Source organism: Apus apus, chromosome 1, assembly GCF_020740795.1.
Source record: "Apus apus isolate bApuApu2 chromosome 1, bApuApu2.pri.cur, whole genome shotgun sequence".
NCBI classification, from domain to species: Eukaryota; Metazoa; Chordata; class Aves; order Apodiformes; family Apodidae; genus Apus; species Apus apus.
The window spans coordinates 105,039,589-105,065,797 of record NC_067282.1 but is presented as its reverse complement, the minus strand read 5'-3'; the positions used below and the strand labels follow the sequence as shown (position 1 = coordinate 105,065,797).

General features: G+C 37.4%; 1 protein-coding gene across 5 annotated transcripts in view; it reads right to left on the bottom strand.

The window, feature by feature from the left end:
* Positions 1-26,209, bottom strand: part of DMD (dystrophin) — a 1,087,789-nt gene that overhangs the window by 898,243 nt on the left and 163,337 nt on the right. For all 5 annotated transcript variants that reach the window (XM_051641663.1, XM_051641654.1, XM_051641680.1 and 2 more), the window contains exon 2: positions 9,153-9,214. In XM_051641663.1, coding sequence (XP_051497623.1) covers positions 9,153-9,214 — 62 coding nt within the window. The remainder of the gene's footprint in view (positions 1-9,152; positions 9,215-26,209) is intronic.

The window sequence follows — 26,209 nt, the reverse complement described above, 5'->3', positions numbered from 1 at the left end:
AGAGAAGTTTAAGAATGGTATCTAGTGTTGAGGGGGGAACGGCAGCTTACATGCATCTGAGGTGGTGATAGAAAAGTTACTCCCTGATTTCCAGCCCTGATAACATGACTTGACACCAATACAATGAGATACGTTAGATCTGTTTAAGTGATGAAGAAAGCAGGAGAGAGGTAAGTGTGCTGCTCCTAAATGAAAATGCTTGCATCTTTTCCTTTCCTCTCTTCATCAAACCCTAGGCATGTGATAACTCTTTTGCAGACCAGCAAATGGTCAGTATGATTTGCTTGAGCTTCAGTGTGTGTACATAAAAGGACATTTAGATAAGTGGGGATGGCAACTTGAAAATGCTTTTTCTTCTGTTTTTGTTTTTGAACTTTCAATTGAAGTATAATAGAAATCCACTAAAGCCTAATTTGCCGGTATGAAGAGTTTTGCTTTGGAGATTCTGAAGACTATTAGCTGTAATACTAATGAATTCTGAGTGCAGAAATTATGAGGTCTACTGCCAGCAAAAATCATGCAAATTTGTATTGCTTAAAAATTTGCAAGCTAGACATAGGCACCACTGAGACCAATATTGTAGTGCTATAGTTTGCTCCTGTTCCCCCCCCCCAAGATACATATCCAATAATAACTTCAAGAGAACAATCTATTCAATTTTCTTCAATCTTTTTTACTTAAAGTAAGTGCAACAAAAACGTATGAGTATTTGAATAAAAGACTAGGAGGTGCAACTCAGATATAAGAAGGAAAATGTGGAAGGGCTCACTGGACCTCATTTGACTATTTTTTTCCTCAGTAAAACATTAGAAATTAAAGTCCAGTGCCTTCTATTGCCAACACTAGTGATTGCTTTGCTTCCTTGTCATGTCTAATGCATCTAAGGGAAGCCCTGGTTATTCTGCAAGAAGAGGGTATAAAAACAAAAATACAAGGACAGGTTTTTTTTACATAATAAAAATGCATATATTTTAGTCTAGCTTCCTAATTTTACTAATCAAGTCTGAAGTTTCAAATTAAAGGTCTGGGATACTACATTATCTTAAAAGTGTTTAAAATGTAGTCTGTATTCAATGGTGAGTGTTTTGTCCTGCAGATGCTCAGTGTTTAAGATAATATGCCTGTATATTTTTTGAAAGGAAAGTAATTTATAATGTAAAACATTTTAAGCCTTAAAATTTTATTTGGAAAAGGAACGTAACCTTTGCATGTGCAAATAAAAGATACTGAGAATGTGACATAATCTTTGGTGACTAGACTGCAGCAGTGACAGCTCTAATGCTTTCTGACTGGTGGAAATTTCCCCACAGAAAGCTGCTGCACACATGGGCAGGGTGGCTGTGCTGCCGGGTCTGAAGCTTCTACAGGAACCTCACTGTGGGAAGGAAATCAGGCTCGGAGATAAGTATAAAGTTTTGGTGGAGGCAGACCCCACTGTACCTAAGGAAATCTGCTCCTGAACTGCAGCCAATGTTTAATTTATGCCCAATAAGGCAAAGCAGAGAAAACATGTCGCTGCTTGTGCAGTCAAGGGAGCAGAAAGAAGTGAGTCTCCCTCACTTGAAAGCAAAAGGTCTTCCAGGAGACACAGCCAGTAACTACTGATCCACCAAAAGATGTGCAGATAATTAAGTGGACTAAGTTTCACTTTTTATCAAAGTGAAAATGAGTCTGCTTTCCAAGAGCTGTCTGGTTTAACTGCAAACATGTAGACATTTTGGGGAAAAAAAAAACCCAGCAACCGGCAAAATTGTCAAGTCTCCTGGCAATGGGAGAATGTTACGGATGTAAACCAGTAAAGAATCCCATCCCCTCATGCACATGTAACAAAGCCTTAGGTGTTTGAACATCATCTTTAAAAAAAGGATCAAGAACAATACAGAGACAGTCCCATTAGTTTTTTGTTAACCTCAAACATCTATCTTTGTGTCTTTGAAGCATAACCAAAAACATTTTTGTCCTTTCTAGGTTTTCAGTGAAACGGTTCTTCTCTGTCCTAACAGTTTTTAAGGCATCACCAGCTGCATGACAGCCACAGTGGATCATGCAGATGCACTTCTGATGTTAGCAAGAACAGAGGAAGCAGAGAAGACAGTTCTCTTAAACAGTACTTTGTTTTTGTCATGTCATGCTGCATTGAGACACCACTCAGCTTCTGGTGGTCCTTACTTTTACAGTAAATTCAAAGGGATTAATCCTGTTTTAATCTCGGAGAGCATCCAGGCCTCTACATTGAGCAGAGTTTAATATTGATAAATATTAAATGTATAAGGAAGACATGCTCTAAGTATTTTGCCAACTGTAAGCTGGAAAATTACTTTGGTAGCAAAATATAAAAAGATTGAACACAGAGTTGATACTATGTGCAAAATTTGAAGCATGAAGGTACCTGTGCCTTTAAACTGTGCCTATTTCTGTTCTTGATCATACAAAAGATCTATAAAAATATATTTATAGATAGCTGAAGTTCTATAATAAAATTCTGAGTAAAATCAATGCCAATATTGCCATTGGTATTACATTAAAAAGTACAGTAAAAATAATTTTTATTTTTCTTTCCAAAATACATTTAATTGAAACATAATAAATATTCATACAGCATGTATCCTATTTTTCTGCATCATAAAGAAAGAGAAAATATGTAGAATGTGGAGAAATAATAGGTATTTTACTATATACATGTGTAAATAATTCTGAGCACATTTTGCCGTACACTTGTTTATGTATTCTGGAGATAACCGAAAAAGGAAAATCACTTAACACTTCACAATGCAAATGTGTTTTCTATTCCAGGTTAAAACATCATTTGGCTTTAAACAAAGATGAAAAGCTTTTCCTTTAATAATACAGTATATACATGATGGGCCTTCAGTGTGCTCTTGCAAGATGTGTTATAGAAAGGTTATTGGTATAAGAAAGTCTGGTGTATTAAAACAGGATGTATCCCAAGGGTAGTGTTGATCACACAGAGCTGAAAAGCAAAGTTAAGCACTATGAATCTTCAATGAGAGTTCTGGTTATTTGCCACACTGTATCAGAGAAAAGTAATTTGGCTCCCACATTTGTAAACCGTTCTTTCTCATCACTTCCACTATAGCACCTAAAAGGGTTGGCAACAGACAAAGAACAGATTAATCAGGTATTTAGAATGGATGAATATCAATGATGGTGTCTCAGCAACGTCAAATAATACCAACCACATTTTTTTCTCATTTATCACAAATGAGACAATTTTAAATCTATGTGATTTTCTGAAAATATTTTCAGAAAAAAAAAAAAAAAATTCTGAGGCTGCTCCAAAAGTATTATTGATGCTTAGTTAATTAATTTAGCTGTTAATTAATTTAGCTGACATCTGCCATAGGCACTTTTAATACACAGCCATTGAAGATTTGATCAGGGTTTTACCACAGACACAATTTCAAAATTTTACTAACAATCTTTTTGTTGTCCTGCAGTCACTGTTCTTACACATGATACCTGATCCCCCTGGACAGTCATCTCCAAATTAGTGCTCCTTAGATTAATAATGCACAACTTTGTCTTTTGTGAAAGTCAGCAAGACTCTACTGACCTAAACAAGGAAACAGATATATGCTCAAAGCCAGGAGCTTTTGAAGCAAGAGTGTGACTGTGTAGTGCCTGCAGTAAAACTATTATACATGCTGCTTCGCGACCTGGCAGATGCAAGCACTGGCTGTTAGTATTAGTTGCTCAGTTGTAGTATTCCTTAAGGCCTGGAGCAGCGTCAGCATTCAACCTCTGTTGACTTTGGCTACAACTGCTCTTTTTAGGATTTCTCCACAGCTCTTTTTGCCTCTTAATTTAAAAGAATAAGCCTCACACCCCCCCATAACTGCAAATGAGTGCAAGTAAGTCTAGTTTGCATTTGGTAAAAAAACCCAACAAAACAAAGAAAACCACAAAAAACCCATAAAAACAAACAAACAAACAAACACTTTCTAATACCTCCCGCCCTGTTACATTCTACCTTAGCACAAAACAGTTTGTGTATCAGATAACATAGGAAAAGTTCAGTCTGATTTCTGTTTCTGAGCTGAAATCAGTGATAAAGACTGGATGAATCATGCAGCTTGAGACTATATCTACACTGCAGTGTCAGGTTCAACATACTGTAAAAATACAGGTCTAGATGCAAACACTTTTGACTGGGAACGGCTGCAGGCTAATCTGTGGCAACATGGAGCTCAGCAAACTTTTATTTACTCTTCTTCTCTGACAGGCTTTTCTGCAGGCACTAAATTCTGTGTATAATGGCTAAAGAACAACAGATACCTCAATTAACTTTTCTGAACTTCTCTACAATGACATGAAAGACTGTCCTGCAAAGCCAGTGTTGATGTCCTCTCTAGAACTCAATTCTAAAAATTGAAATCTTGCAACACCAGCACACCCTATTGATTACTTCTATTATGTGAAACAGCTAGTGATCTTTTCTAGTCAACTAGAAAAAGCAACTACTGCTTTCAGAAAACACAACAGAGCAGCAGACGTCAGTGAGGCATGAGCACACAAATCTGAGGCAAATAGGAGGTAATTCTAATTATCCTACCAATCACTCACTCATCTAAGCATCTATCTCCATTTGACTTATAAGTTACTAGCCAAGACAGGAGTTCGGACAGAGATAACACTGAATATTGTAACCTGCGTTTTTTGTGATTAATTGACAACCTCCCTCCAGCTCCTTTTCTTCATTATTAATTGTAGTCCATGAATATGGCAAATAAATGGTACATCTGATGGAATCTGACACAGATTAGTCACAGTGGTTAACACATTTCCATAGAAACTAAATATTAAAAAAAACGTTTCTTCACACAATCATTACAAGAATCTAATTCCAAAGTCACCACACAAACAAATACCTCCTAATATTTCCATCTGCCTAGAAAAAGATGGCATTTTTCTTAACTTAAGATTCTCTAATAAAAGGATTAATTGCCTAATTACCTTGTTTCTCACTAAAGCTAAGTAATGAAATATTTGGTATCCTTAAATTCATATTCATATTCTGCCTTCTTAAATAACAACATGAAGAAAACCAAAGTATGAGGTGGAGAAACGATAAACCACTCCCTCTCACCCCCTCAAAATCTACCATTCTCTATTTTCTAACTCTTGCTCCTGCCTGGATGATGATTAGTAATTTCAGCATTTACATGAAAAAAATGTACCATCCTATAAATTATCTTCCTTGACTATTTAGTGGAATTTTCTACCCTTTTGTAGCATAAGAGTCTAACATAAATTTAAGGTGTCAAAACTTACAATTAGCTACTTGCCTTCTCTGTACTCACAACAGATAGTTTAATTGCTGACATTAAACTATCAGTACTTTGAGACACTCCATAATGAGGGAACAAAATAAATTGCCAATATTTCTTTAGTCATAGGAGTACAGTGCTTTTCCTTTTTGGGGTGTTTTTTTGTGTGGTATTTGTTTGTTTGGGGGTTTTTTTGGTGCTGAAATATTTAGGGGTTTATTTTAAAATTAATTACAATTTACAAGCTATTTCTCACATGCAAGTAAAGAACATTTCCATCTTCAGTAATGGTTTCTATTTTGAAATGCATTATACAGTGTCCAAATAAAAAATGTTTAACCAGTGAGACAACATGCTTATTTAAAATGTGGTACAGGCATCGTTAACGTAATTGTTGTGGCTGTTTCAAAGAGAGCTGCTGTACTTGAGAGATCATGATATATTTACATTCTCCCAAAACACATAGTTACGAGTCTGTGTCTCATTTACAATCAAAGGCTTCAGCTATTTCAAATTCTAAAAGTTGAGATCTGAGCAAAAGCTTTCATACTCAGGACTAGATATATCTCTTGTGAGAACTCTAATTATAGTTCTATTAATAAAAACTAGGTTATCATAGGTAACTTTGCTATCATTACATACACCCTGCAGAACTTCACTATTTTTTAAATAAACTTCTTCTGAGGACAAAGAAAAGCTATACTCTATATCTTTAAATTTGCTTTGAGTTTCAATCTATTGCATACCATTTAGAAGGCAAATCAATAAAGTATCACTAAAAGAACTCATACACAATGTCTATGATTAGATAGGGGAAAAAGAAAGGTCTCTTGGATTATGTCCTCTCACTTCTCCTACACTTCTAATTTACTAAGTGTTTTATCTCATAAATATTAAAAGCCAAGTTTTGGCCTATCTTACTGAAACAATGATGTGCTGCTAATAGATGAGTCACATACTGTAATCTTTAAAGCACAGATTTTCTGCAGAATCCCCTTTTTGACTAGGAAAAGGAGTAGGAATTAGAGAGAAACCCGTTCTTCACAGAAGCTGTAAGAGACACCTGCAAATGCATTTCCCCCACTTTTGCAATTTAGAGCACTCTACTCAAACTGCCAAAAAAAAAATTGGAGAGACATAGCCTCACTCATAGCAATTTTAATCTTGCTGACAGTGCTGCTAGCTTCTCCTAGATATCCTTTCACAGAATTCTTGGTAGCACTCCAGAGATTTCTACGGTCCGTACATCACAGATTGTAAACTGCCAAAATGGTATGGTTGAGAATTTGTTATGGATTTCATGTTAGGGAATTCACTCCTCAGCTAAGAGGTAGAAGAGTTAATTGAGCTCAAGGCATCTGAGTTGAAAGTATCTACATATGATGCAACTAAAATGTAGCTGCACACATGGCCAGAAGGACTACTATTTCCCACCAGGCCTGTGATTCAAACAATAGAATTCTTTTCCCTCCATAAATAAAAATTTTATGTGGGTTCTTAGGTTACACTGATGACATACAAATTAGAAAATTAATTTAAAGCAATTTACAACTTCTGAAATTAAAATTGTTGTCTGTATTTACATTACTAGTCATGCAAAATCAGTTTGTAAATGTATTTTCAAAGCTTATCCTGAGAATAAGTGTACTGATGCACAGGTACTCTAGACACAGAATTTTCAGGAAAGGAATACAGCTTTTGGGGGTGCAATGCACTACAGACCCAACACAAATGAAGATTTGGAGCATTTAAAACTAAAGCTTTGATTTCATAAGTAGGGTGGGGGTTTTTAGCTATAGAGAGTGTGGTGGATGGATGGCAATTGTATGAAAAATGCCATCCAACCCAAAATATTTTATAGTTAATTAATGACCTGGATTCCATTATTCACAAATAAGAGAGATTAGTGATGTAATATATTCCTTTATCTTCATTCTGATCTCATAGTCTAATCTGCTCAAGACAGCACCTCTAGAACCGTATAGGAGTGAATTCAAACCAGTTCTCCAATGAAAGTAATTTAACACTTTTACAAATGTAACAATGATGAGAAATCACTAAGTAGGTGTAGCCCGTTAACTAAAATTAATTCCACAGCTAGAAACAGGTATGGATTTAAACCACTGAAAGAGTGGAGAAGGAAGAGAATAAAACTGTAGATTTCATATGAAGATTCACTTCCATGCTTTGAAGACCACCTGTCACAAAACGTCTTGGTCTTTAGAGGAGGAAGAAACAGACTCCAAGGACAGCAAATAGCTATTAACTATGACCACTTATGTTGCAGTAGAATACAGGCAGAAACTCCTGTATTTCTATCCTGAAAACCCTAGACAGAAATAAAGCTTGCATGGTACTTGACTGGACTGAGGAGCAAACCTTGCTTTCTGCATGTATACCACGCAGGCAGCCAACAGATATTACTAAGCCTACCAGACACACGTGATCTACCATTTCAGAACAACTATTTTGTTCTTGTGAATAACAACTTTGTAGGACAAGAGTAATTTTTCCCAAGATTTAAAGATCAAGGGGTTTTAGTAGACTGATTGTTGAAATAAAAAGAAATAAAAAGACTGTCCAAAACACAGGTGATACATGAGGCAAACAAAAACTTGAACCACAGTGCCATAATATATTTGCCTTTTTTTTTCTCTTTTGCAATAGTACCATGTTGTTCACTGATTTTGTTTGTGATTCACTGTACTTCCCGGAGCTTTTCTTTGCTTTATTATTGCCAGCCCAGTTATGCCCCTTTCTGTATGCATGCATTTTACTACTGTCCTGAATACAATTCATCACACTTGTCTTATAATTCATAGATTAAGTTGAGGCCATTTATTCAAGATCGTATTTCATCCTGACCTAGTCCTCCAAACTGCTTGACATCTCTGCTGATCACAAATGTGTGCCATGTAAATCATTTGAATCACTACTAGAAAATACTCCAGACCACGTAAAACTCCTGTGGGACTCCCTGTTTGACTGAACCAATGCTGAGCATGTTTTTCAGCATCATGGTGGTGATACTCAGATTGTTTACTTTTTTTTTAATTTATTTTTTTTATATATGAAGATAATCAGATGGGACATGATCAAAAGCCAGACTAAACAGAAGATGTATCACAGCTAATATTTCATTGTTGTCTATTGCTAATTATTCCCTAGCAGATAAAATGACAGATTATGGGATTGATTTAGTTTATTACTGGCAAATACAGTTCAGTAAGTATCCTCCAGGAATCTAAAACATGTTTAATAGAATTAATAGTTTAAGCACAATTTTTCCTCTGTATTAAAGATAAAATTATTATAGCCAGAGGGAGCTCGTTTAAATTAGTTATTTGCTCTTTTTTTTCCAGTACATTTGTGATCTTTACTATTCTCCAAGAGTTCACAAAAATCACTATTTCAAAACTGATTATAATTGAATTTCATAATTTGCTTACTGGATCACACTTCTTTGACCTTGCTCCTCTCCAATTCATCTGTTTTTTGTTAAATTCGGGATTGAAATTAGAAACAAGAAAAAATAAGCCGAATAGAAGAAATTTTTCTGTATATGAGGAACATAACAGAGACGTCCAAAAAGCAGTAATACATCTGCATCACTAGTTTGAGAAAATGCAAAGTAAATTGAGGCACAGAACATTTTGAGAAAAGGACAACTTCTTACATTTCAATCCCTACTGAATACAAACGAATAAAACATGGACATTTTTTCTAATAAACCTGTCCACTGCATTCAGCAATACTTGAAACTGTTATCTTGCAAATTAAGCCTCAGTGGACAAGTATCAGGGTTTTTCAAAAATATACAAGACATATTTTGGTTTATAAGTAAATAAAGAAAAAATTAAATACCTTAGCAAACTGTGCATTTATCCATTTTGTGAATGTTTTCTTTTGAACATCTTCCCGTTCATCTGCCAGAGAAAAGTAAAGCACTTCATTAAAATTATTTATTTAATAAGTACAATATTACTGATTAAAGCGTCAGTCTTGGTTTGTAGAGTAAAGCTACTAATAATAATTCAAATACATTTAAAGCACCTCTTTGGATGTATTCTTGACAATGACATAAATATATTTCTTAAAGCCTACAGGTTCCCTTTATAATAATGGCTTATATCCCTAGCTCATCTCACCCATTCTGTGGCGTCTTTTCTTTTGAAAGGAAACGTTGCAGTGGGATCTGAAATAGCCCATTCACATTTTTAATGTAATGTAAGTATATAAAAAAACCCCAAAAAACCAAACCAAAACCAAACAGGTTACCTAATGCTTTGGCAGCAGGAAAATCTGCTACAGCCTATTTAGAACTTTACATGCATATCCTCAAATTCCTTGAAGACATGAAGCCTTCTGGATCACCATGAGAGTTCTCCATTGGCAGCCACTACCACACTTCATGTCATTTGTGTCTTGTGGCTCTTTACCTGTTATGATTTGTTATATATATCCTTTCCAGTGGAAAAAAGACAAAAACCACAGCACACATCTTTTCAGTGATACATGAATATACTTCTCCATTCTTTAATAAGGAAAAAAAAAATAATGTAGAGAGACATTGTTATCTTAGGTTTGATTTCTTTAAGTTGTAAGTACAGTCTTGATGCAGAACAGACCCGGATACACAAAGTTACTACTCTGATGTTATTTATGAAGGTGAGAAGAGAAAGATGCCTTCAAAAAGGGTAAGAGAAAGATGCCTTCAAATTAGAACCTAATAAGCATTTGCTCAGAAAGAACTATTAGGCATCATCCCTGAAATAATACAGAAGGGCAGGCCTCTTTGCATGACAAAGTCCAATCAAACTAAAATGAAAGTGCATATGTGAAAAAGGCTGCAGATGCTTACACTAAAATAAAGCTAACTCAATGCTGTCTTCCGGCATGCAGTAAAATTCTCTGTACTTCTTAAATAAAAATGGATTTAAAATTTCTATCTGAAATGTTCAGCAATTAATAATGTTAATGGATCCAGCTGAATCTGATAGGCAGGTATGGATGAGCTAGATGAGAAATGCACACCATTAATAATATATTTTGCTTTCCTTCCCTCCACTCTTCCAGGTAGAAAAGGAAAGGTAAATCTTTTTGATACAAGTATATCCCTTGTTCTTAAAACCTCACCTCGATAGCACTTTTAAATTGCCTTTCACAAGGAATTTCAATTTCCAACAATACAATATACTAATGAAAAAATAATACTAGAGTTTGTGACACTACTATTTTATTATTAAAAAAAAAATCTGCATACAGGAAGAAGCATATTCTAATTGCTTTCACATGATAGTAAGTGAGAAAATTTCAATGCAATTGTACTACTGGAAACATGCCAGAGGAGTCACACATTATATACATTCTGCCATTAATATCTGGATGTTTGCTACTGTAATCTTTCTAGAGTTCTACTCCTTTCTATCCCAAATAATGCTGCTTGCTTCCTCCCTTGACTGATAGTGATAGCTAATAGTTAAGAGATTCATCAAAAAGCAACAGCATGTGGAGGAGATGCATACTCTCAGTAATAAATGTTGCTGAAGCTGTTAAACGTTTCTTTTCCCCTACAAGCACACCTTCCCTCTTTGTTAACTTTTACTAAGCTGCTTATTATATACTTTTGACTTTTTCCAGCCATGTGCAATACACAGAAGATGAGAGAATGAAGATGCATTTTGTTGGTAGAAGATACATATTCAATCTGATGTTGTATTACAAACTTACTCAGCAACTTTATATAAAATATTACATATAAACAGCTATTTATGTTTAATCATATCTGATAAAAATGCCACATGCAACCTTGAAGTGGGGTAGAAGAGAATGTAGAATTTAGCAGGGAAGAAGAAAGAGCCTAAGCCACCTTTTTTGAACTGTTCAAACTTCCTCATTTCTACTCCAGGCTACTGATACAGAATATTCAGTAATAGTGTGTGATTTTTTTGTTAGGTTGTTTGCTTTTACCACAAAGATATGTGCCAGAAAAAACATGGGCTCCTGAGAGAATTAAACCCACAGTTTGAACATTTGAAACTTATTTGAAGTTCAGGCAATGCTCTGATACCTTGGCAAACACAAATCTATTCTATCACTGTTATCTTTATGCAGAGATCATTTAAAGCACTTTTATCTCTTAATTCTTGCCCTACCAAGTGTATAACACAGCAATTTGTTAGTGGCAGCCTCCTAACCTATAAAGAACCAATCTTTTGGTTACCGCACAACATTCATTTCCCCACAGTAAGCATAATATTTTTCCAAAAAAATTATGTTCTCCTAACCTGAATTTATGGATTGAATGCTAGATGTGGAAGCTGAATGACATTTTCCCCAGTGCTGTAGAAACATGCCAAGAATACTCAGCTGCCATGTTCATAATGCTTTGCTTATAACAGATTCTTCAGCAGTGAGCTGATGAATGCCCTTGCAGGTGTTTTTACTTTGAGGCAATAAGAATAATCAAATAGCTGGGCAGGTAATTCCTTCAGCTGTTTAAGGATAATATAGTATGTTTAATTCTTTCCTTGGAAGAATTGTAGAATAGCATACTGTCTGTCTTCAGGTTAAATCTAAACATGAAACACTACATGGATCCTGAATTCCTTTATCACAATAACAATGCAATCACTTCCCAAAAGCAAAAATATGCTTTTCTCCAAATGCTGTATGTTGAGTGGAACAGGCTTAACCTCCTTTCTGTAGGTTATCATCTGAGAAAATGAACACATTGTGGTCTACAGAAAGCCTTCCAGGAAAATAAATAAATAAGTAAAATTAACTGGCCTCTGAGATTGATTTGATGTTCATGCACTAGAGTGAGCCTTTAGTACCACTGTGCAGACCTTGTTTTACCTAGAAACATTCACAAACAGATCTCATATTTCTGATACATTTCTGGTAGGATGAGCATCCAGCTTTGCAACTGGGAATGTCTTGAATCAGCTAACTGCACATGTGACTTTAAAAGTACTATTCCAGGCTAAAGCTCATAGGAAATTATGGCCAGGAAAGAAAGGGCAGTATTAACGAAGCTAATCATCTGACAAAGGACAGTTCTAAGATTTAATCTGGTGGCAAGGCTAACAGCAACAAGTGGTATACTGAAGAATGCTTATGAACATGTAATCAGGATTCAACAGAAAAAAATCAATGGCAAGTGGTTACCAGACAACTTGCCTAGATACTTAATAAAGTCTTTCATGTTTGCACCCTGCTACTCAAATAAAATTCCCATCTATTTTCCACAAAATGCCAGCATTATGTTTTCATCCCCTAGTAAATTACACTTATTTTTCTACTCCCCAAAATAACACTAAACATTTTAAATTTAAAATGGCAACAGTATTTTTTTTAATGTCTAGTATACTCTAGATAGTTTTCTGAAAGTATTCAGCAGTTAACAAGTTATGAAAAATCCAATACTTTTAAGCAATGTGAACTGCTGAATATCAAGCAGATTTTAAATGAACTAAGGTTCAGAAACATACATTATATAAGGCACTACATTATTCCATTTGTATGACATAAGCCACTCTCCCCTCAAAAACACGGAGTTGGGGTAAGGAAGCTTTCACCCTTCGATGCATCCTTCCCTATTTTTGAAGAGGATCTTCAGCCTTTCTTACTCAACACCCCTGAATAATAATGCTTTCAAAGACTCACAGAATGGCTAAAGTGGGAAGAGACCTCTAGAGGTCATCTGGTTCAACTCCTCTGCTCCAGCGTGGTCACCTAGAGCTGGTTGCCCACGACCATGTCGAGTGTGTTTTTGAAAATCTCCAAGGATGTAGACTCCACAGCTTCTCCTTCTGTAGACTGCAACATCTAGACCTCATCTTTCCTACCATCTGCATTTTGCCTTCCACAAATGTGGGTGGTGATATTCATTGCAAGTGGCCTAAGTAATTCTTCTCAAGTGTAACTGGTGAGGCCACACCTGGAGTATTGTGTCCAGTTTTGGGCACCTCAATTCAAGAGAGATATCGAGGTGCTGGAGCGAGTACAGAGGAGGGCAACGAAGCTGGTGAAGGGCCTAGAGAATAAATCCTATGAAGAACGCTTGAAGGAGCTGGGAATGTTTAGTCTGAGAAAGAGGAGGCTGAGGGGAGACCTTATCAGTCTCTACAACTACCTGAAAGATCATTGTAGAGAGGTTGGTGCTGGTCTCTTCTCACAGGTGATTAGCGACAGAACAAGAGGGAATGGCTTCAAGCTGCAACAGGGGAGGTTTAGACTGGACATTAGGAAAAAAAAAAACAAACACAGAAGGAGTGGTCAGACACTGGAATAGGCTCCCCAGGGAGGTGGATAAGTCATCATCCCTGTATGTGTTTAAGGGTCGTTTGGATGTGGTGTTGGTAGATATGGTTTAGGGGAGAACTTTGTAGAGTAGGGATAATGGTTGGACTTGGTGATCCCAAGGGTCTTTTCCAACCTGAATAGTTCTATGATTCTACAATTTTTGAAAATTAGAAGACATTCAACAAAAGTGCACTGGTAGTTCAGGGATATGGGAAATAAGTAATATATTCAGATTATAAACTTTCATTTGAAACAAACAAAGCAACCACTGTCCTTACGATGTCAATAAAAACATTGCACAATACATGTAGAGTATTTGAATAACTGCAGAGTTTTCAGCAAGCAGTTCTATCACAGTTTGGAACACAAAGAGTAAAGAAGGTGACTTGTGTTATTCGGTTACTCAGTGTTGCTTTGAGCTGGGTTAAACAATAATTGAATAGATATGTTTTGTCTACCAGGAACTATGAGGCAGAAAGAAGAAAAAAGGGGAAAAAAAAAATTTCCTCTATACTAGTTGAAAACTTTGAAATAATGCTGTTAGGGCAGATGGCAATTCCTTCATACATGGCAACTGCAGGTTCATTGAAACACTGCACTTTACAGAATAAAACCATCAAAATTGCTATTTGATTTTCTAGCAGCCAAACAATGCAGATTTAGAAAAGTCCAGGATTTGCTTCGGTGAGTGGGAGTGGGTACCAGCAATGGCAGGAGCTCTAGGAACAAAAGAGGCCACAGATAGTCCAATTACTGATACCCTGGCTCTATCGACTCACTGTTCTTAGAGATTGTTACAATACTCTGCCAGTAACTACAATTGCTGAGAGATGCTCCCTTCCATTTCTTGCTTATCTGAGGGGGGCAGAAGAAATCAATTCAATACAATGACTGAATGACATTTGAGTGCACTAGCTTTGATTTTTAGTCATTGAGGTCATCCAAGACATTCACAAGCTGACAGAAAATGCAATAGACTGCTTTGACAGACAGCCAATGATTTTGTCTATTGCTCATGTAAGGCAATACGTAACATGCAATTCTTTGTCTACCTTCTATAAATACACGGATGAGCAGTGTGTTGACTTTATCTGAATACTGTTAATTCTCTGTTCCCTGTATCACCCCTTGAGACTTTAGTGTGGAACCTGAGTCAAATCACCATAATCAGACTTCTCAAAACACTGATGAACCTATTCAAAAGCTCAGCAGAAATGGGAGATTTCTGAATCCGGGAAACACTCATTTATATATATATATATAAAAGTAAAATTTAATCCTTTCAGAAATAGTACATCAACAGTTTCTGAGGATATTTAGAAAGACTCAAGGTGAATTTAGGAAAGGAGCAGGAGAATTACTGTACCAAAAAACCTTTACCCTATCTCTGCTCCCTCCCATCACCTCTGTGAGTACAGGAACTCAGAGGGAGGGACTGCATTTGCTCCTCAGGGGCCAGAAGAGAGAATGGTTTTAAAACCCAACCTACATGATTTCTACTGACACCACAGGCCTAGATTAAACAATGGCTGAGAAAGTCTTGTATTTTTCTCATTTCATTATGTTAGCTGAAATTGTTCTCTCATTATAAATATTTAAGGAAAACTGCTTCCTGCCTTTTATCCTCTTTTAATTCTTCAAGGTGTTACAAGTACTTATATAAGGTCTCACCCTTCTGACCTAGCTTTGTCTCAATATCCATTCAGTGAAAAACCACAGAGTGCTTTTGAGAACCAGTAGGGATACCATAGGGATTGCCATGGGCTAGCAAAAGTGCAGGAGTGGCACAAAGGATAGACAACAGAGTGCTAGCCTGGAACAGAAAGAAAGAGAAGAAAAGAAAATCACAGTAACCAAAGATGGGGGAGAGACAGGTGGGGCAGAGTGGGGTAGAAGGCAGAAGGGCAGGGAAAAGCTTTTCCCTCTGGTTTAGGGGGAAAAGAGGGAAAAAGACGTATGGAGATGTAGAAGTGGAATGGGAAAAGGCAGATACAAACCCTTTATTTCTGGAAAGAAAAAGGGTCGAGGCATTGGTTGTGATATCTGGTAGCTTGAAGATCACAGGCTGGGAAGCAGTAGATTTGAACAAAAGGACAATCAAGGATGTGTGGAAAACCAGAATAGTGTGATCTGCCTCCCCAGTCCATTAGCTACTTCCAAAACAGAAGAGAAATATTTACTAGCACCCAAAAAGTACAAAGATAACACAAGCTACATATTATGTCTAAAACAATAAAAGGTAGCTGTGAAATGGACACATAGATCTAGGTTTGAACAAATTAATGCAATTTGCTCCAACAAAACCCAGGAGGAAGGACAGAACTGCTAATAGGAATAACCTTTCTGAAAGCCCTTATAGGCTGGTTGTTGTCTTCTTGCTGACTAGCTGTTAAGTGAAGTAGCTAATGACTTAGCTGCAGGGATGGAAGAGGGCCCTGATTTCACACCTCCTCTCATCAGTGGGGTAGGAGGGTAGGAAGAGAGTTGCAGCTGCTTTCTTCTCCCATCTCCTGTAATACCTCAATGGCCTTCAGGACACCAGACTCAAATGTTGGTGACTCACCCTGGCCTTAGGTTTTCAATAATGACTCGAACCAGTAGTCTCCTAGTTATTCACAGCTTTGCAAACAAGCTTTTCTGGGTTTTTTTGTTGCTTTTCTTCTATTCTTTTCCAACCAGCAATGAATTTGGATTCAGGAAGTTTTTTTCCCAAAGATAAATCACTTCTAAAATGAAACTTAAGAAGGCCCAGTGTTTCAATACATCAGAAATCTCTGCGAAAAAAAAAAGAATAAATCACTTCTTATAATTAAAGAACAAACCTGTTCCTCTCTGCCTGAGAAGCTAGTGCTCAAAAAGGAAGGACTTCAGCTTATTACTTCAGTTATCTCTGCATGGAAATATATAATTACTAATTTGGATATTCAGATTTGTATGAGCAGTGTTTATTATCAGTTTTTCAATGTCACATACATATTTTGATAAATGAAAAGTAAGCCTAATAACTTAATGGACACACATGCTGTTTTGGCATCATACCATCATTATAATACTGTTTTCTGAACACTGTATATGATATACTATACCCTAAAGTGAGAGAACATGTTTGCTTTAACTCAAACCCCCATGACAGTTAGAAGTGACATACTGGCTAAAACCATTCCAGTTCACTGGACTTTTGCAGAATATTGTATGATTAAACTATATTACCAACTTATCTGCAGTCAGACAAAAATGTAATCATGTTGCTCGAATATCCAAGGACCAGTTTATCTTGAAGTCCAAACTCTGGATGTTGCTCAGGCTTGGACAAAATGGCAGAACCTAACTGACAGTTTTTTTAAACAATAGGTTTAAATTGTTTGATGGAGCAGGTCAATCTGGAGGTCATGTCTAAGCACATGGAAGTGAGGAAGGTATCAGCAGTAGCCACCATGGGTTTACTAAGGGAAAATAATGCTTGACTAATCTGATAGCCTTCTATGATGCTGTAACTGAATGGTTAGATGCAGTGAGACCAGTGGATGCAGTCTATCTTGACCTTAGCAAGGCTTTTGATACTGTCTCCCATAGCATCCTCGTGAGCAAGCTCAGGAAGTGTGGAGTAGAAGAGTGGACAGTGAGATGAATCAAAAACTGGCTAAACAACCAAGCCCAGAGGGTGGTGATCAATGGTGCAGAGTCCAGCTGAAGACCTGTAACTCGTGGAGTCCCCCAGGGATCAATGCTGCGTCCAGTCCTATCCAAGACCTTCATCAGTAATCTGGATGAGGGGACAGAGTGTATCCTCAGCAAGTTTGCTGATGACACAAAACTGGGAAGATTGGCTGATTCACAGGAAAGCTGTGCTGCCATTCAGTGAGACCTGGACAGACTGGAGAGCTACGCAAAGAGGGGCCTAATGAGGCTCAACAAGAATAAGTGTAGAGTCCTGCACCTGGAGAGGAATAACAACATGCACCAGTACAGATTAAGAGCCGACCTGCTAGAAAGCAGCTCTGTGGAGAAAGACCTTGGAGTCCTGGCGTACAACAAGTTATCCATGGAAGGGCAATTTGTCCTTGTGGCCAAGAAGACCAATGGTACCCTGGGGTGCACTAAGAAGAGTGTGTCCAGCAGGTCGAGGGAGGTTCTCCTCCCCGTAGTGAGACCACATCTGGAGTATTGTGTCCAGTTCTGGCCTCCCCCGTTCCAGAGGGACAGGGACTTACTTGGGAGAGTCCAATGGAGGGCCACAAGGATGATTAAGTGACTTGAACACGTGCCTTATGAGGAAAGGCTGAGAGATCTGGGGCTGTTTAGTCTGGAGAAGACTGAGAGGGGATTTAATTCATGTATATAAATACTGAAGGGTGAGTGTCAAGAATGGGCATCTCTTTTCAGTTGTGCCCTGTGGTAGGACAAGGGGCAATGGATGCAAACTAGAAAACAGGAAGTTCCACCTTGACATGAGAAAAAACTTCTTTACTGTAAGGATTATAGACCACTGGAACAGGCTGCCCAGACAGGTTGCGGAGTTTCCTTCTCCGGCGACTTTCAAGACCCATCTGGATGGATTTCTGCATGAGCAGTCCTGCTCTGGCAGGGGGGTCGGACACGATGATCTCCAGAGGTCCCTTGACCCCCTAACATTCTGTGATTCTGTGAATAGCAGACCTGACAAACAGATCAAATACTCTTGACTGTGTTAATTCCAGTTTCAGGTGTTCTTACTTTTAACTCAGTTTTGTCACTTCCCAGACAAAATGGAAATTGTTAGCAGAAGAAAGCAGGAATCAATATCAGCTTTTTTTCCCCTCCTCAGAGCACATGCCTATTTTCTTATGCAGCTCCATGCAGAGGAAGGACTACAGCATTAGGACATGGTAGCAGTCCTGCCAGCCCTAACTTATTCCCAGCACTCATCAGTTAAACATTAATAAAAGTGGTTTGTGTGCACAGGGCTCTTAGTGACAACCCATAAAAAGTACTGTTACTCTTCTGTAGCAATTACCTGAGATTTGCTGAAACTAATTCAAAGTGAAAGCAAGTGCTCCGACCTCAGCTGCTGGTACCAAGCTGGTTTGAAGTGAACCCCAGTGTTATGAATGTTTCTGTCACTGCTGTGCGAAAAGTTAAATACCAGAAAACTGCAGTACTGGCCGATCCTGTATTTCAGCAATGTCACAAAAACCCCCTAAAAATCACCACCACCAAAACCCACAAAACACCACCACCACAACTCACAAAATAATAAACATGTCTTTGACAAACTTTAAATGGCCCTAGCCTTCATGATTTTCACCAGAGAAGTTGTTATATGGCCTCTGAGGAAGAAAACTGTGATAAAGGAGCTGTAGCCAACAGCAAAAATTCCTTGCCAGGACATGAAGGCTGTAGGTTTCTTGGGGTTGTGTTTGTTTGTTTGTTTGTTTAACTTTGGTAGGCAGAATTTAGTTGATCAGAAGGCCACCTCAGAGTAAGCTGTGACAGAGGCACTGTGTGGGAGCATTATTAGAACAAAGAATAATTATTTAAAAGTCAAGGTTGTATAAGTAGATCAAATTACCACAATTTTTATATTTATCACTTTTATGAAAAATAAACAATTATTTTTGTTTTGTTCAGAATACAGAAGGTAATTGCTTACTGTTAGACTGTGTCTTTCCTTAGCTGGAGATTTTTAACATCTAGGTTTCTATTTACATTCAAATGTGAACAATAAAGAGGAACAAGAGACTATGGATAGTAAGGTTAATTCATGAGCAGTCAGAGCAGCATATATCAAAAAGGGAAAACAGAAGCCCACAAACTTTCTGAATGATACACTGTTGACAAAAAACAAATGAAGCTGAAATAAGCATCAGGATGTAAAATAGGTAAACAGAGTCTAAAATACGACACTAATAACAGTTTCACTCAAGCTTCTCTTATAAAAATGAAATTGCTGTACTGTTTTCAGCAATGCCACCTAGTGATACATAGTTGTAAATCTTAGAGGTGCTTTGAGTTCTATGTATTTTCTCCCAGATTTTCTGATTTGTTTCTATGAAAAAAGACAAATGTTTTACATGATCACAGGCCAGCAAATTCATGTCATACACATGCAGAGCACAGACAGAAGAGGATGGGTTAACCATATGTGGGGGAAAGACATTTATTTCAGTTTGTATTAAAATACTCATTACAAATCACCATACTATGTACACAGTGGTGAATAGGGCTAGTCCGTAATATTTCAAGATCTTTCTTTGTTCCTCTGTCACAAGCCATTACAGAACAGGCTGTTCTAGTCTGCTTGAGTGACTGCTGTCTACTTTATTGCATCTGACCCAATTAGTGTCTGAGGTAATTAGTAGAAGCTGCCACGGAGACACGTTTCAAAGAAGTTTGCAATTAATGAGATCAAGGTACTAATATGCAATTGTTTACAACACACACACCCTGTTCTTACAGTGAACTTACTGTCATAGCAAAGCTGATAACACTGGCCAGCAGCTAGGCTTCGCCTTATTACACATCATTTGCAAATCATAGAATCACAGAAAGTGTTGGGTTAGAAAGGACCTTTAAAGGTCTTTTAGTCCAACCTCCCTGCAGTGAGCAGGAACCTCTTTAACTAGATCAGGTTGCTCAGAGCCCCATCAAGCCTAACCCTGATGCCCTGATCCAGGGATGGGGCATCCACAACTTCCCTGGGCAACTTACTCCAATGTCTCACCATCCTCATAGTAAAGAACTTCTTCCTAATGTCTAACTTAAATCTACCCTGCTCTAGTTTAAGACCATTGCCCCTCATCCTATCACTACATGCCCTCGTAAACAGTCCCTCCCCAGCTTTCTTTCAGATACTGGGAGTCTGCTATATGGTCTCCCTGGAGCTTTCTCTTCTCCAGGCTGAACAACATCAACTATCTGAGATTGTCTTTGTGTGAGAAGCCCTCTGATCATCTTTGTCACCCTCATTGGGACCCACTCCAACAGGTCCTAAGTCCTTGTGTTGAGGGCTCCAGAGCTGAACATAGTACTCCAGGTGAGGTCTCATCAGAGTGGAGTAAAGGGGCAGAATCAAAGATTTGCAAATCTTTGAAATAAAAGAAAACATACTTCTAAAAATAGCTATATAAACTAAAGGTGAGTGATCCATGTTTTCTACTCCTGTTTTAAGCTTATTTGAAGCAGCCAAAGGAATGATGAACATGTCTAAATCAAAGTTGGGATTTATTTTGTTCACAGAGAGCCATTACAGATTGCATGTTGTCAGGTCTTTTAGCTTCTTCTCCCCAGGCATACCCCTCTCTGAATGGAAGAAAATGAAGGATAGTCAAAGAGTAAGATAAATAATGTAAAAATCCCCTGTTGATATTGCTCAACTGGGGGGAAGTCTAATATAATAGAATTGAATTCCTGTAAGCCGCTTCCAATTTCACAGCTACTTTATACTTCTTCTAGTGGCTTAATCATACAAGTGACTGAAGAATCTTATATTTTCAGAAATACATACAATAAGGTCTGAGTGTTTAATTCATTGGTATACTGAATATGCTACCCCATATTACCTCACATTTAGGAAGACTGGTACTGTTTCATACAGGTGAGGGACAATACAAATTAGATACCAGTCTAAATGCAGCACTTGACAGAAAACTTGTATTACAAAGCATGTTCAATGTGTACCCCTTACCCTATAAGATAAAGTGTTCTTGAAATGGAAAGGTCATCGATTTAGACAGCAACACTGCAAACAGTTATAATGTCTACTGTGGACTGTAAGTAGTTATTCCTTTAGCTTCTTTTTGAAGCTTTATTTTTTTTTATTTAATATCTTTGGTTGGGAAGTGAATGAAAAAAGATTCAAATTGTAAGACTATCAAGGGGGAGGGTTGTTTCTTTCTATTATTAATTTAGTGAAAAAGCAAAATACAACAGAAATGTGACTTACTATTCATTCTGCACATGGTGACTACCATGACAAAGAAAACACACATTTTTGTATTTTTAAGACAAAATGTATTAAAGTTAGAATTCAGCAGTGTGCCCAGAGCCACCAATAGGTCCAACACCTTTTTTTCCCCCAAGATACCAGTGTGGACAAAAAATTATAATCACAGGGAACAGGCATCATAGGCTGTAGAAATTGCATTTTACACAAGAGAAGCTCTTTAGGTCACATATCATCTTTGTATATCAAATTATAATTTGCATAGCATTGGTTTCTGGTCCAATTGCTGTCTGTCAAGTACTGCATTCAGAAGTAGACAGCCTATGATACATGGGGAAGGTACAGGATGCATTTCTTTCTAGGGAGTCAGGCATAGGTCCCACTTACGGACATTTTAATATCACACCAGAACAACCTATTTTGCTATGTGTTGTTAAACATGTTTACAACTGTGAAGATCCTTCTCAAATTATTTTTAAGTTATCTAAGGAATTAACCAACAGTAATAAAGGATCCTATTCAAAACCCATCTACCTGGCATGGGTGCATTAGACATCCATTAAATCTGAAAGTAATTTCTGCGCTGGACACAGAGGTGATCCACACATGGAGAAAAAGCACGGGATCTTAAGGATATCTTGGAAGGGTGAAGTAGAAAAAAATTGGAATCATAAAAGGAACAGGGTTATGGAGACGGCAAGGAAGAAGGAGAAGATAAATAATTCCCTGATCCATATACTGAGCCATTTTTCCATGCTGGAGAATGAGGAAAAGTAAAGAAGAGAGCAACTTTTAGAAAGTTACCATCATTAGATTTTGCAACATCTCCTAGAAATTATTACTCCACGTAGAATACTTGAAGCACCAGTGAAACCCTAGTTAAAATTTATTTTGAGTACCGTTCATCTTCTCATTATGTGGGCATTGTATGAAGAAGTTACAAAAACATTTGCAATAGCAAATTAGATTATTTATTTCTTTATGCCCTCCCTACTAAAACCAGGATTTTCTGGCTGCACCAGACACGAACATTTGTATAACTCTAATACTTTTGTTGTACATTGATCTGGGATTTTTAGTTTCATATATCATTCAGAACTCCTTGCAGTGAATTATTTCATATCTACAGCATTAATGGAAGATGAAGAAATATTAGTATTGATGTTGGGACAGTTACCTATTATAAAAATTGATTTTGATTTCACTTCAGTGCCAACTCATCAGCTCTGCTGAGAGGAATGGCATCTCCTTAATATAGATTCAGTACAGGAAAAGAAGAAAACATCAATTTGTCATTCTTTTTACAGCTGTTCTTTTCCTGTCTAGACAACTCAATGCAAGTGTGACATTTCACATCATAAACTACATTCAAGAAACATATTGTTGTTCTATTCCAATGTTTTTGCAACAGTAAAGAAGAGTAATTTTCTTTGGAGCCTAATGCCTTCCAGAGGCACCTCAATCAAACCACATAGATATTTTGGTCACATCCATCCTAACAGAGAAATAGAAATGAAGAGATATTGGAACTTAAGTTTTTGTTTCTGCCTTGGAGGCTTGTATAAAAGATCGAATGAAAACATCCAGGGGTATACAGGCTAGAAAGTACACAAACTGGCCAAGGGAGAGAAGCAAGGAAAAACACATCATGAAGAGACCCTCTTCTCTGGTCTCCCTGCCACCAGGAACCCAAACCACTTCTCTCAGAGTGAGGCAATGTTCCAGGCAACTGCTCTTTCACTACGCATCCCAGTCTCCCCATACATTTTGTTTACAGTATTAACAATGTGCATCACAGAAGTTCCATTTCTGTAAATAAGTCTTACATCTACTGTTTTCCATTAGGAAGTGGTTGTCATTTTACTGCTTTGTTTGCATATACCTATAGTGAAATCTACTGGTATTTTTAATAAAGTAATAATAGAAGCATTAAAAATAAATATAAATATTATAATTTCAAAGATCTGAGCATGCACAAGTGTTACTGAAGTCAGTCGAGACCAATTAGGTGTTCTAAACCTTTGAAATCCAATTTGGAAACAGGTTAGACAACAGTATTTTTTCAATGTATAACATGTATAAGAAGACATTTTAAAAAATAGAAGGAAAAAGCCTACGTATTTTATTAGTGAATTTTCTTGCCCTTGCGAAGTTAAGAATAACTGTTTCATTTAACAATGGCAAAATGGCCGGCAAGATGGAGGTGATGCACTGTAAGAGAAAGGTTTGATTGCACAGTCCTTACAGTTACTGATGATGCGGTTGAGAGGCTCTAGGCAAAGATTAGGGGGATGGAAAATAAAATAAACATTGTAGTGGGTGTCTACTACTGATTGCCCAGCTAGGATGTAAGCCCTGATAAGTTATTCTATAGGCAATTAGGATAAATTTCTGGATCGTAGCCCCTGTCCTTATGGGAGATTTCCGCTTCCCAGTCATCAACTGTTAATATCATAGTGCTGTGATGAGTGGGTCTTAGAAATTCTTGAAGTTTGTAGCAGGTAACTTATTGTCACAGGTACTCAGTGAGCCAATTAGGAAAGATGTCTATTCTATTCTATTCTATTCTATTCTATTCTATTCTATTCTATTCTATTCTATTCTATTCTATTCTATTCTATTCTATTCTATTCTATTCTATTCTATTCCATTCCATTCCATTCCATTCCATTCCATTCCATTCCATTCCATTCCATTCCATTCCATTCTTTTTCTTTTACATAGTCTTTGACAATGATTGACAAGGCTTTTGCTTTGCAGGAGCCACAATTATGTGCATAAGAAGGGTACTGAATTCCTTCTAAATTCCAATGATCAGTCTTAGGCAGCAGGTTCTCGGTAGGAACATGCCAAAAGTAATATTTTAAATAGAAACTCAATATATATGTTAAACAAATGTGAAAACCCTGGATGGCTTATTGAGAGAGGAAAGAGAGGAAATGGGCATTCATCTACAAAAACTACTGCTAAAAATCTTAACTAAGCAGCTGAGAATTTTACACTGTTGCCTTGACAGCTGCTAGAATATATTTAAGTACAACCATTTTGAATATCCAACAAGTAGAGTCAAACTTTAGAATGGTTAAAAAAATATGATTACTGTTGTAATAGCTTTATTGCTTTGCAGTTCTGTAGTGGTTCAATTCCATAACCTCAGACAGTTGTATGAATGAAATAAACCCAATCCAAAATGGAGCTAAGAGAACACCTCTGAATAACCTCACAACCCAGAAAATAAAACCTAAGTGGACCACCTACTATATCAGTTGACAAGTACATTCAACACTAAACAATGCAACAAGGGCAAATCTTCCAGCTGCTTCAACACCAATGCTGAAATGTAAGCAAGAAATTAAGAGGGATGAAAAAGAATCTAAGCAGAATTTACAACCCTGCATAGGTTACACAAACCAGTAGTAACAAGTACGTAAGAAGAAGGAAGCTAGATAGCAAACCCGGTAGGTGGACACTGGAAGATTATTAAACCATTGCAGACTTTGAACTACTCTTTCCTGCTGAAGATGCTGAGGAGTTTTCCACACCTGATACATTCTTTGTAGCAGGTAGACCAGAGGAATTATATCAATTTTAAATAAACTGAGAGGAAGTGATAGGCCAAACCAGTAAGTTATATGGCAATAAGTCATCAGGGCTGGTAGGCATGCTCTGACTTCTGAAGGAATCCCATTGAGCAATTAAAAAATAGCTGGCCAAGGCACATAACCTGTCATTACTAATAGCAGCTGAGCCAGTGTGGTGGTAGGTTGCCAGTGCAGAACCCTTAAAAACGGATCCATAGAGGATCCTGGCAAATATGGAAGAGTCTGTAATGAAGGGTAAGACCACTGGATACACAGATAAACTGGGAATGAGTCAGGCTGACTTCACAGTCAACGGAAATCCAGCCTGCACACTGTTGGAGTTCAGCCATGGTGTCAGATGTTTGTAAAGGAGACATCATATACATGCATTCCAGAAAAGCCTTTGACAATATTTTATTACTAAGGTTATTAAAGAAGCTGAACTTCTATGGGACTGGAGGAATAGTTTGTTAACAGATGGAAAGCAGTTTAAAGAATAGCTGGAAAAGGGTAAAATTTAAAGGATTTTTCAGGATGAAGACCAGACAACAGGTGGGACCACCAAGCACCCTAATAAGGGAGGAAACAGAAGACATTCAGGCCATGAGATGCCTGTAATATCATCCAGTGGTGAACTTTCACAAAACTGAGTAAGCCAGCAAAAAGATGGCCATTGACATTGAAGACAGAGTGGTGCATTCAAGGAAAAGTATTGTAATCAATCCCAACACAAACCCAGAACAAACAACCATAAAATCCTGGAGACATCATTAACAGTTCTTTGAAATAGTCATCTCAATGTTCAAAGCATATTAAAACAAATGCCACCCATCATGGGGCATCGCCACATGTGCTGTGAACAAAACAGAAGGGGTCTTTGGTTCCTCTAAAAGTCTACTGTGCTCATACCTGAAGGGCTGCACATCTCCATGAGGTTGCAACAGACTTACAGAAGGGCAAGTGGAGACAATCAAAGATTCAGAGCTGCTGCTTTATAAGCAAATACTCAAAAACTAGGGTTACATCAGTTTGGAGATAAGGCTCAGAAAAAATAAGATGGAGAACTGAAAAGCAAGGAGTAGAATTAATATTAAATACTTGCTGTATGGGAA